The sequence below is a fragment of the Ambystoma mexicanum genome, chromosome 3q, assembly GCF_040938575.1.
Source record: "Ambystoma mexicanum isolate Mex_15411 chromosome 3q, UKY_AmexF1_1, whole genome shotgun sequence".
In the NCBI taxonomy this organism is placed as follows: domain Eukaryota; kingdom Metazoa; phylum Chordata; class Amphibia; order Caudata; family Ambystomatidae; genus Ambystoma; species Ambystoma mexicanum.
This window is the reverse complement of record NC_090926.1, coordinates 24386128-24398566: the sequence shown is the minus strand read 5'-3', so window position 1 is coordinate 24398566 and position 12439 is coordinate 24386128. Positions and strand designations below refer to the sequence as shown.

The following is a 12439-nucleotide window of genomic DNA, read 5'->3' as shown; positions in this document are numbered from 1 at the left end:
TCCTATACTAAGTTATATATATATATATATATATATATATATATACATACACACAATGTTTTCTAATGCGGCAAGGGAATAAAACGCAACCACAACGTGTAAGGGTATGGGTGAGTTAACACACAAGGAGCATTAGAAAATTCTTTAGGAGTCGTTCCCTAACTTTCGCAGTCCAGCCCTAAGAACTGGTGAGCCTTGTGCTTAACAGTACAGTTGTGCGTAAAAACGCACGATCGCAGAGGTAGAACAAAAAACAGGTCTTCTTGAGGGATCTGTAGCGAGTCAGGAAGGGGCTTGAGGTGATGAAGATTTGGTTCCCACTATTGGAGTAGGGTCTGTCTGCACTTGGTGGCAGAGTAGTTTTCAAAAGATGGGAATAGCTATAGAGCATGGGCTAACCCAGCCAAAAGTGAATACCTTTTCAGGGATATTCATGCTTAAAAGAGATCGGTTGTGCCAGGGGTCACCGGTAAGTGATGCAAGTACTCACTGATCCTCGGCACATTCTGGACCAAATTTGGCCAGTTTAGTTGGGGTCGCTAGTAGGTTTGAGTCCTTCAGTTTTGCAGCGCATTGGCTCTCAGCGGCTGTGGGATAGAAAGATCGTCTGTGACGGGACAATTGCCTTTTCTCAGTTTCTGAAGGAGATACAAATAAAATTCTGATGCAGCAGGCTTCAAGGCACAGGAGGGCAAGTCATTAAGGTACCTAAAGCGACCGTCACCAAGAGGTAGTGAAGCGGGAATCACAGATGTATGCAGCATTACACACTCTCCTAATTTGCGACCCAGAGGCGGAAGACCTACGAAATTTGACAGGCGAGGGCAGGGGACAACAAGCAACCCGAAATGGCGGCAGTTCTGCTGGATACCTGGGGGTAGAGCTAGACAGTTCACTGGATGGCCCAGGAACAATTCTGAAAGGGCTGCTTCGGTGGGTAAGCTTGGGGCGCTGAGAGTAGTGGCTCTCACTACTCCAAAAGGGCAAAGCGCCCTTGCAGGCCTTCTTGATCGATCAAGAAAACAGGAGTCCGATGGGACAGCAGAGGGCGAAAGGTGGTAAACCTTCCAATGCATCTCTGGCAGTAACACAAGTCTGTTTCTTTGTTGCAGGATACTTGGCTCCTTCTGGAATTTGGGCAGAACTCAGGTGATCGACCTGGCATGGATGCAGAGCCCCTTCTCTTATCCAAGATTAGCTTTGCGCCAAAATCAAGGACTTCCAATTGAAGATCTGCTTTCATGCAGGCATCCCAGTCGTGGATCAATCACGGCCCACGGTGGTCCCAGTCACTCAGACACTCCAGACATCCTGGCACCAATAGTGTGTATTGGGACCAGACAGTCCCAACCCGCTTCCTGGGCACACACGTGACATGCAGAAGCCTGCGAAAGAGATCTGTTTTCACAGGAGGCCGGATGCCAAAAATAAGGAAAACCCGGGTCACTCGACCTGGGGAAAGGCAAGGGACAAAATGGCCATGGGACCGAATAAAAGACTTTGTGCTTCAGCCATTTTCGGACCTGGCCACAGTCTTGAACCAAACGCGATAAATGCAATGTGATCCTGTAAAAAGAAGTAAAACACATTTAAAAAGTAACTGCTGCCACCAGTTCGTCCCAGACACACTTGTACAATCACCAAAAAATCCTTTGCGGGTGTCTAGGGCCATAAAACAAAAAGCACCCCAGCGCACGGCACTGGAAGATACATTGTGCACTCTTAAAAAGTTACCAAGAAATGGCAACATAGTCGGAGACAGTTTCCCAGTACTGACAGTCTGAAGGACATGGCAGTTTCCCCACAACAAGTGAGCAAAAGCCTGGGGGAGTGCAGCTGAAGGCTGTGCTCCACTGGTAAAAGTCAGGATAGGATAGCCACACAAAAGAAAATGTTTGGGGGGTCCACAAATGGAGGGAAAATTACACATGGATAAAATCTTTCCTAACACATCTCCCGAATGGAATGGACAATGTAGGTAACATGAAGACACACCTCGGACCACGGCGCTGGCTAAAAATCAGTCTGTACTGCCCAGCCTAGTTGCCTTGTGGTGAAAGGAACCCTGTCCGTGGGATGTTTGTGTTTTGTTGATGGCTGATCACCCAACTTCCATGGATGCTTCCTTTATATTCTTCCGGGTCGCCACATGCACTAGCTTCTGCACTCACACGTCAGGCCTGATACTTCACAAGCAGGTGGTCGGAAATGTGGCTGCAGGTGGCCACATGTTCCACACACACAAAACGACCACATGAACATACACATTGAATAAACCACTGGCCGTGGGATGACACTCTGAAACACACCCAACCACCCACAAGTCTCTGCGCCGCAAATTGTCTCGAAGAGGGGCGGTGGGGTAATGCTGTCATGCTTTCATCCTTCAGGAACTGCCCTGGGAAGTCGGGCCTCTGAAAAGGACACAAATTAGTGCTGCTCCCGATTATCCGCAGCGCTTTTAGGCGAACGCTCCGAGCGGCTGACAAACTGGTGGATGTGCGCTGTCTATCAAATAAGGAATCTATGAATAACAGCAAACTTCAGGTTTGCGTCCTTGGCTAACAGTGCTTTTACCCTTCAAGAGGTGCCTATCTCTGGAATGGCCTCCCTGCCCCTCTCATACTTCAGCCGGCTTTCCTTAAGTTCTGGAAGCTTCTCAAGAACCTCCTTTTCTCTTCCTTCTTCCCTCGCCCCTCCTCTGCTAATGTCCCTTTCGGCCTCATATTTACCGGCTGCCTGGTTTCCTTCTGATTCATACAGGGCACAAGGATCTCCTCAACTAGTCTACCCTGGCACTTGGTCTCCCCAGAACCCCCCCTCCCACCTACACTTGCCCAACCGGGTTTGTTCCCCCTGCATTAGACTGGCTGGGCTCCCACCACTTGAGTCCATCCAGTACTGTTCCTCGCACTTAGCACATGGACCTTCTTTCCCCTGCACTTTCTGCATTCCTTGGCACTTGTCCACCTGGCCTCCCCTTTGCACTCGCCTAACCCATGGCCCCTTTTCTACCCTTCTGCTAGCTTTTTGTGCGCTCGCCACTCCGACCTGCACTTCTTTTCCCTCCTTGCATTAGGGCTTTCCGCTCTGACTGGCACCCCCCTCACCTCTCCTCCGCACTTCTTGTTACTGCACCATCTGAATGGCACAAGGCCTAATATGACCGTTTTTGTTTTTCTTCATCCCTGCCTCCCCCTCCCCCCCACTCCCCAGTCTTGTTGCAATTTGATACACCTTTTGCTGTATAGGTGCATTATAAATACCCAATAAATAAGTCATTGAGTGTTGTGGCTAGGGCTTTGACTGAGGATTAGGACTGTGATGAGCACCAGGACTGTGATAAGGGCTGGGACTATGATGAATTCTGGGACTGTGGTGAGGACTGGGACTGTTGCGAGGACTGAGACAGTGACGAGGACTGGGACTGTGATGAAGGCTACGGTGAGGACTAGGACTGTGACAAGGACTTGAAGTGTTATGAGGATTGGGACTGTGATGAGGGATATGACTAGGATGTGTGTACTAACTGGGACATGTACTAGGACTGTCACAACTCAGACTGTGATATGAACTATGATAAGAACTAGAACCGCGACAAGGATCAAGACTAGGGCTGTGCTTTTTCTGGGGACAGGCTATGCAGTTTTCTTTTGTAATTTTTGCCTGTTCTGAGATATGCTGGCAAAAGAAAATATGCCGACTGGTACACATTTAGTGAAATAAATGCCCATTGGTTATACGGTGGAAAACACACCCTGTGTCTGGGACTAGGATAGGACGGAGGATTAGGACTGGTCTAGGACTAGGATAAGCAACTGCAACTAGAATAAGAATGTAGGGGGAAAGACTATGGCAAGAGACTACAACTGGCATATGACTAAGACAAGAGACTAGTAGCAAGATGAGAGACTAGGTTGAGAGACGAGGATGAGAGGCTTGGGTTTGGATGAAAAATTTAGACAAGGGATTACGCTGAAATGATAGACTAGGATGAAAGACTGTCCATAAAATACAAGGCTATGTGATTGGATGTATTTACTTTGCCTGGTGAACAGCAATACACACAAATATTCTGTGATGTAGTAATGCATGCTAAAAGCATTAACAGTTTCTATGCCAACCAAATATCCTGCTTCAAATCCTCTTGCATGCTATCTCCTTTCTGTAGCCTTTTATTGCCCACAAGTTTGAGCTAAAACACGCCCATTTGTGCCAAGACAAAACAGAACTAAACAGAACTAAGACGACTCCCTGGGTGCCAAGCTTTGTGGGGCCATGTGAGCCAATCTGGCTGTATAAAGATTATGTGCATTCAGCCTTTCTGGGGACTGTGTTTTTTAAAAAAAAATGGTTTCCTTCATTGTTTTCTGTTTGGGGTTTTACAAAAAACATGTTTGAAAGTTAAAACATTTTTTATTTAAATTGGTTTTGTTCAAAACCTTATATATCACATAAATACATTTGATAATTCAATTTCATAACACATTAAAAATACATTAATATTCAATAATAAAGTGGGGGGAAGAGTAGTGAATTATAAATTAAACACAATGTTAACTAGAATCCAGGTTTATCACCACTCATGATTGAGAAATCCTCCATCTTATTACACATACCATTTTAAAATATCATATAATCATTGCTTTCTTTAAAAAGTGAACTACGCACATTAATACAATCGATGGAGTGCCTTGTAGGATATACCTCCAAAAAATGTTCAGCATTCAGGGAGCCAATGTCGTAAACAAATCTATTAAATAGTTCTTCTCTGGTCTTCTGCAGTAAAGGACAAGAAATCAACAAATGTTTTAACGTTTTTAAGGAATACCCACAAAATATACATATTGCACCCTCCCTTTGGCCTCGAATTGATAGCACCTCGCCATTGTGCAGTAGGTTGAATCTGGACCTCATGACTGTATTTCTATAGCGTCTGTCGGGACACCGTTTAAGGTATTTCAAGAGGGTTCCCCTTTTTTTGGGGTCTTTTGTAAGGGCCATACCTTGTCCTAGCTTCAGCTATCAATATGCAGTCTTTAGCTAGAATGTGTCCCTTTACCTCTCCGGGGGTTAACTAGTAGTAGTTCTAATAACACCTCATTAATGACGGGCCCGTTGTTAGCATCCTGGACTGCTAGCGGGTCCCGAACTGCACGTCTGGTCTGGCCAGGCGTCCAGAGCAGGACCTGCTGCAGAACTCATAATGTGGCGGCCCGGAATGTACGGTGCTGGTCCCTTACCGGCACCGTTCATTCCGTGGCCGCCACATTAGTAATGAGGCCCATAGTCTTAAGACGTAACAGAAGTCTTTGCAGACCTACTGCAGCTCTATTCATAGCAAGATATCATCTGTGCAGGCCACCCAAAAACATCTTTCCTCATTTATCTTGGGAGCTGCAAACGAGGCTTCTCTCAGATGGTCACCCAGATCCAAGATATATACGTTAAAAAGGTTTGGGGCCAAGACACAACCCGGCCTCAGTGCCCTGCTCGTGATTTTGGGGTTCAAGACCTCTCTGGTCATGTTCAACCGTACTTTTATCACTGTGTCTCAATGCAGTTCAATGAAAATCTCCAGCATGTAGGCAGGTATCCCACACTTTGAAAGCTTTTCCCAGAGTCTTGCTCTATCAACAGTGTCAAAGGCCAAACTCAGATCTAGACTTGCCACATACAGTGGATCCTTTCCTTCCCTTAATGCCTCGTCAATGAATGATTGTATAGGCAGACCACTTGTGTCTGTTCCCGTAGTCCTACTGAAGCCAGTCTAGAATTTGGAAAGTCTCTCTGTGTCTCTACACCACTTTTCCAATTCTTTCAAAATACATCTTGTGAATACTTTGTTTTCAATGTCCATTAGCGCTATAGGCCAATAGTTTGCAGGCTCAAGGCGACTTCCCTTCTTGTATATCGGGCCGATTACTGAGGTAGACCAAGAAAGAGGAATGCTATGGGTAGCTAGAACATTTCTAAACAGTATATTTAACATGTTTGACCATAGTTCCGGGTCCTGCTTCATAATTAAATTACACAAGCCATTCAGGCCTGGACTCGAGAGTTGGAGGCAGCCTTTATTATCGTTTCGAGATGTTGGGCGGAAATATCCAGATCCCATCCCTTACTACACATCCCTGTGGGCATTACACATCTTTCACCTTTTTACTGTTCGGAGAAGTATCTCTCCCAATCATCCTCCTGACTAGGATTTATCATATCGATATTCTCATTCTCTTTTCTTTGACTAATGATATTCCAGAAATGTTTTGTATTTCTTTTCAGCACCACCTCAAGCATTTTTTCCCCATCCCTTTGAGCAAGCAGCCACCTATGGCTTTTAATCCAATTTGTATAGGATTGTTTTCTTTCTTCATTGCAAAAATGTTTGCAGTCTCATCTAGGGAACCATACTTACTTCGTTGCTCTTCCTACGCATCTTCCTTTTCGTCAATTGAACTTCCTTCACATATATACGTTAGGACGATTAGAACACATTGCCCTTACTTTGATCCCTGTGTTACCCACCTTTTCCATAATAAATGTAGGGAAGTTTTCCACTCGCAATTCGTACATTTTTTCCGGCAGCGTGGTAGTGTTCCAAAGATTTCTCATCAGCCCCTTAAGGGTCTTCATACTTCCCTGGTCCCAACTGGCCCTATTCGTATGGGTGTTTATTACAATGTTTTTACAACTCGTTTTTAGATTTCTGATTTTTAAGTTAAGGTTCAGGCTGACTATATGGTGATCACTCACCAGGCTACTAATTAGCTCTAAAGAGTTTGTAGCCTGACGTAAGCCCCCCCAAGTCCAGCCACATAGTCCAGCCAAGAGCAAGATTATTTTCTGTGCCAGGTGAATTTCACAGGTATATCTCCCACAGTGTACCCACAACTCCCTCCAATATCTACCCTGTTCAATCTGTAGTTGTACAGACAAACATGTGGGATCCTATTCCTTATCCAGTGCTACAGTCCAAGGCAAACAATGTGAGTTAAATTTTCCCACCATTATCACTTCCAAATTCGGTAGTTCGATTTTAGTGGTTACCAGCAGTTCTTCCAAGATCCCCAATATAACAGCAATTTCACAGTGGGAGGGAAGCCAAAACACATTGATCAGAACAATATGTATATGGCCAGGGTTTGTTCCGACCTCCAAAGATACCCCCAAAATACCTACATTGAAAGCGATTGCATGGATCAGGTAAACGACTTGGGATAATTCTAGGGATATGTATCAAAGTCATGCGCAATTGGTGAAGAAACTGGTACACCAGAAGACCACGTTCCTTGCAAGATTGAGAGCAGAATCATATATAACAGCGCAAGTCTCCTGTAAAGAAAAAGAACATCACATCGACCCTTAAGTCCCCTTTAGTTACCAACATAACAAATATGTCCATGCCTCAAACTCTATGGATGATCCCAGAAACCTGGTGTCAGATTTAAAGTTTCAGTTCAGGCTATACTTACCACATAGTGTGTGAGATAGCTGGGTTTTGCCGGTTCGGAATTCTAGAAATAAATAGAACATTAGTTTGGTGTGAAGCCCAAATAAGTGGGAAACAGATGTAGCAAAGTTAGACTATGATATACAAAAAGTCTTTTGTTCAACCCTTGAACCAGAAGGAAGATTGAATGGTATGGTCCAAACAAACCTTTGGGGTGATAAGACAAAACTCCAGGGAGAGTTGAAGAATAATTGGGCTAAAATAAGAGCAGTTGTTTTAAGAGAGTTCTAATTCTGCCAAGGTGTAAAAGAAGATTAAAGATTCATACATATATATGTATAGGTTTAGATAGTGTATGCATATAAAAAGCAAAGGATACTTACTTGCAACTCTACTTCCCATCAAGATTTTTCGAATTAAGTAAAAGTTACATATTTTTAATTCTAGCTCTCCATCATTTTTCCATTAAATACGTGTTAGATTAATCAATTTAATGATAGTTAATGTATTGTCCTCGGAAGGAAAAAAGGTTGAGATGACCCCGCCACATGATTCTAACTTGCAAAGTGCAGGCTTGTCACATTTCCAAGAACAACACTTAATTTTTGAGCTGTACCACATTCAGAGTTATGGTCAGTTTATTTTGTTTCACATAGTGTTGAGGAGTAATTTTTTATATTGTTAAACAGTGTATGTAATAGCTAGGTTTCCCATTACAATGGGAGATGAAGAGACTAGAAAGAAATGAGGAAAAAACAAACACTATGGAAAGATAGAGAAGTTGCTGACTTGTAATCCAGGTTTTCCATCATTGGTACCGTTATCAATGTTCATAAAGACTCGGCTAGCTCCACCTCTAGAAGCTTTTGAAAAGACTTAAGCTTATTACCTATAAAAAGATGGTCTACAAATGTTGGGAATGCCAACATTAAAGTAAAAACACACAGTAAAAATGAAGAATTTCCCTAATACAAAAACAAAATCCATCAGATTACAAATTAAACCTTGACTCACACTACACCACTACTTCTGAAGACTACCTTTCTTTATGCACTGATGTGAGATATCTAATATTTAAAATCAAGTGTTGTAAAGTAGTGTGTGTAGTGTGAGCTAAGGTTTAATGTGTAGTGTGATAGATATGCTTGTATTAGTGAGAACCTTAATATTGCCATTCCCGGTGTTATTTGCATGCTTGCGTGCTAGATGGTCTGAGGAATATAGTGTCAAAACATTTAGCGGAATTATGTTCAAATCAGTGTGTTCACTCATTCGGAAAGTAAATAGAGAGTTCTTAAATACTGCTCTCTTGGAGACGAGCACTCATAATATATATTTATACAAAGTGTAAACTTCAAAATCCTCATAATTACAGGACAATATCACTAATCAATTTCTCAGTAAAGTAATCTCTGCATTGCTTTTGAGTGAGAATAATACTTGAATTGAGGATAGGGATGCACTCTCGAAATAACTTGTTTTAGAAAGGAATGGGAAGATCTATAAATGGCTTTCTTTGGAGAGCTTATATTCCAAGGACATTCGACTTAGAGTTTTAAAACCGGGGTGTGATTTATCACCAACTTTGTCCATTTGTATGTAGAAGACATTTCAAGAGATGAATAATTATCCACAGAGGATAGGTCCTGGTAAGATCCCCAGTCTATTTTTATGCAGATGTTTTTTTAAAATATTTGACATGAAGCCTATTGAGATGCAGCGTTGCTTCAATAAAATGCGGGAATTAGCTGCAGAGAATCATTTGGAGATGAACAACAATAAAACTAAAATAATGTGATTTTATGAGGAAAACGAGATATATGAAATTTGTTTGGCACCCTAATAAACATCCCCTTTGAGAAGTAAAATAATGTGTATACCTGAGATAGTTAATAACAAACTCCAGATAGGAAAAACAAGTGATGAATCTGCCAAAGAATGAAATAAAAGCATTAATATTGGCTTTTTAGAGCTTTGATCTTCCGTTTGGGGGTTACATGTCGCAACCATTGCTGCAGCTGTACAAAGAGAAATTAATCCCCACTATTTCATATGTGACGGATATAGATGGGAGCCCGTTTATGATTGGTTGGATACATTAGATGGACAAATCTAGCGCTGATTGTTAGGGCTGTCTCATTGTACCATCATAGAGGCCATAACTGTAAGCTTTGGCCATCATTAGGAAATTAACCTTATGTAGAAGAACACGTTACTAACCTGTGGTAATGTTCTTTCGATGTTCCTCCCACGTATTCCTCATCTTTTGATAATATCTTTCCAGCTTCTGCTGCTTCGGAAACTGTTTCTCAACAGAGGGCGCTGTGTTCTGTCTCGTCAAATCGATGTTCCTCGCGGGCCTCGGTTCGACTGTCAACGTCATCATCGTTATAACTAGCGCACGGAGCACCAGTTGACTTCAGTTCTGCTTTCCCCCTCTCATAGAGGAATTACAAGGCATACCATAGACTCCAAGAAAGCATAAAGTGTATAGACACGTCAATTCTACAGTGGGGTCGGCTGAGAGGGGCAATGAGAAATACATGGGGGAACACCCAATCGAAAGAACGTTACCACAGGTAAGTAACTTGTTTTTCGAGTGGATTGTGTCTTCCCACGCATTCCTCATTTTTTGAGAGACTCCTAAAGCATTAATAATTTTGGTGGTGGGAGTATGAATTTTATTTCGTCCTTAAATGTTATCATGGACTGAATGAAGGACCGCCTTCCAAAATTGTCCTTCTTGACAGGAGGATGAATCCAGGCAGACGCCTTTGGGCCTTAGTTTGCGCTTTATACATTTTTAAATAATATATAAATAATGATAAATAATGTTTCACAAAAGTGTGAACAGATGACCAAGTGGCCGCTGCACATATGTCTTTTACTGGAACACCTCTCTGAAGAGCAGCAGAATTTGCCATGCCCCGTGTGGAATGTGCTCTCAAACCTTCCGGCGGGTCTTTACCCGCTAACCTGTAACATTCCCCAATTGCCAGAATAATCTATCTGCATAGGGTCTGTTTTGTCACAGCTAAACCCAATTTACAACCTGTATAGCTAATTAATAATTGGTCATTCAAACGAATTTCGACATTTTTGATATATAAAAACTGAAAGCCCTTGTTGGGTCCGGCCTATGTAATCTTTCTTCCTCTTTTCCAGGATGAGGAGGAGGGTAGAAAGATGGCAAAATGATGTTTTGTGACAATGAAAGTCAGAGACTACTTGTGGTAGAAAAGAAGGTTTCACATTCAGAACAACCTTGTCTTTATAGAAAACAGTGTGTGGGGCTTACAGGAAAGTGCCTGCAACTCGCTTACCCTGCGGGCTGACCTTATTGCTATTAGTAAGACAGTTTTTAAAGTTTACATTCTTAACGGGAAACTCTTCGAGATACTAAATACCCTTGAAAACCCTAAAGCTTCTGATGCCCCATTTATAGCCACAGACCAACATTGCTCTGGAACAGATGAGGCTTTTAAAGATAAAATCTGCACTGCCAGGGACCGAATTCTACTAGCCCAGGGCAAGACAGTCCAGCAGCAGAAGTGTCCACCGATCTGACAGAAAAAAGCGGGAATTTACCGGGTTCTCTTTTTCTCCAATCACTCTTGAAGACATGACCAACACGCTCTCGTCTATGCACCCGATTTCTTGTCATTTCAACCTTCTGCCCCCTAAATTAATCTGGGAGCACAAAGACTTGTTTGCACCTTTCCTTACCAGCTTACATGCATCGTTTAGAGACAGTCAAGTCCCCATGGGACTTAAGAAAGTCCCCATTACTCCAATCGATAAGAAACTGAACCTGGACCTTACCGAGCCCTGCAATCTCAGGCCTATTCCCAATAGCTAATTTCTATTGAAAATGCTGGACAAGCTAGCCACCGCTCAATTACAAGCCTTTACGGAACTCAATAAAAACCTCCACAGCCGACAATCAGGGTTTCGCCCCTCTTTTAGTACGGAAACTGCCCTAGTGGATCTCCAATCCCACCTACTGAAAATCTTGGAGAAGGGGAAAGCCGGGATGCTGATCCTTTTAGATCTGTCCGCGGCTTTTGACCTTGTCGGCCACGAGCGTTGCTTCTGTGCCTACGACATCAGGGTGCCTGCTCTCCCGATTCAGTGAATTGGATCCACTCTTTTTTGTCAAATAGCAAATCTAAAATCCAATGGGGCTCAGTCTCCTCCTCTACCTCGCCTACTGAGTATGGTGTCCCTCAAGGAGCTTCCATCTCTCCCCTTCTTTTCAATCTGTACATACTTTTGTTCTGTACACTATTAGAAGAGCTGGGAGTATTTTTCACTTACTACGTCGATGACACACAGCTGGTCATTGAGTTGTCTGGGGATTACGCCAAGGACTCCGGTACTCTGAATAATATATATAATGCCATTGAGAGATGGATGTCCACAAATTTGCTGTGTCTCAATGGCAATAAAACTGAGCTTCTTGTCTTTGGCTCTCCCCAGGCTCGTTCCAAATTGGACCCCTCTTATGACAACTTTGTGACACAAGGTAACAACATCAAGACTCACTCAAAGGTTAAAACCCATCGGGTCTTTTTGGAGGCTTTGCTGAATTCTGACGCCCAGGTGTAATACCTCTGTTGGACTTGTAACTACCATTTAAGGCTTCTCGGGACCATTCAACCTTTTCTCGAAGGAAAAGGACTCAGAGACCATAGCACAAGCCACCATCTTGTCTAGGTTAGATTATTCTAACACCTTACTCTGCGCAGCCTAGAAATCTAACATCCCGGCTTGCCAGGTTATCCATAATGACGCAATTCGTGTGGCCTTGAACATCCATAGAAAGTCACACTTATCCAATTTTAGGAAGGATCTCCACTGGCTCCCGGTGCAGGAGAGCATCCAGTTTAAAATTGGCACATTAGTTCATCATTCCCTCTATGGAAAAGCTTGTGAATACCTCAAAAGCTTTGGTCCCACCTACCAACCCAAGGGGACTCTGCTATCTTC

At 43.1% G+C, this 12439-nt stretch overlaps 1 protein-coding gene across 2 annotated transcripts in view; it reads right to left on the bottom strand.

Annotated features, from left to right (window-relative positions):
- The window catches only part of DMC1 (DNA meiotic recombinase 1), a 1020186-nt gene that overhangs the window by 587155 nt on the left and 420592 nt on the right, over window positions 1–12439 (bottom strand). For both annotated transcript variants that reach the window (XM_069652814.1, XM_069652812.1), the window contains exon 7: window positions 7473–7514. In XM_069652814.1, coding sequence (XP_069508915.1) covers window positions 7473–7514 — 42 coding nt within the window. The remainder of the gene's footprint in view (window positions 1–7472; window positions 7515–12439) is intronic.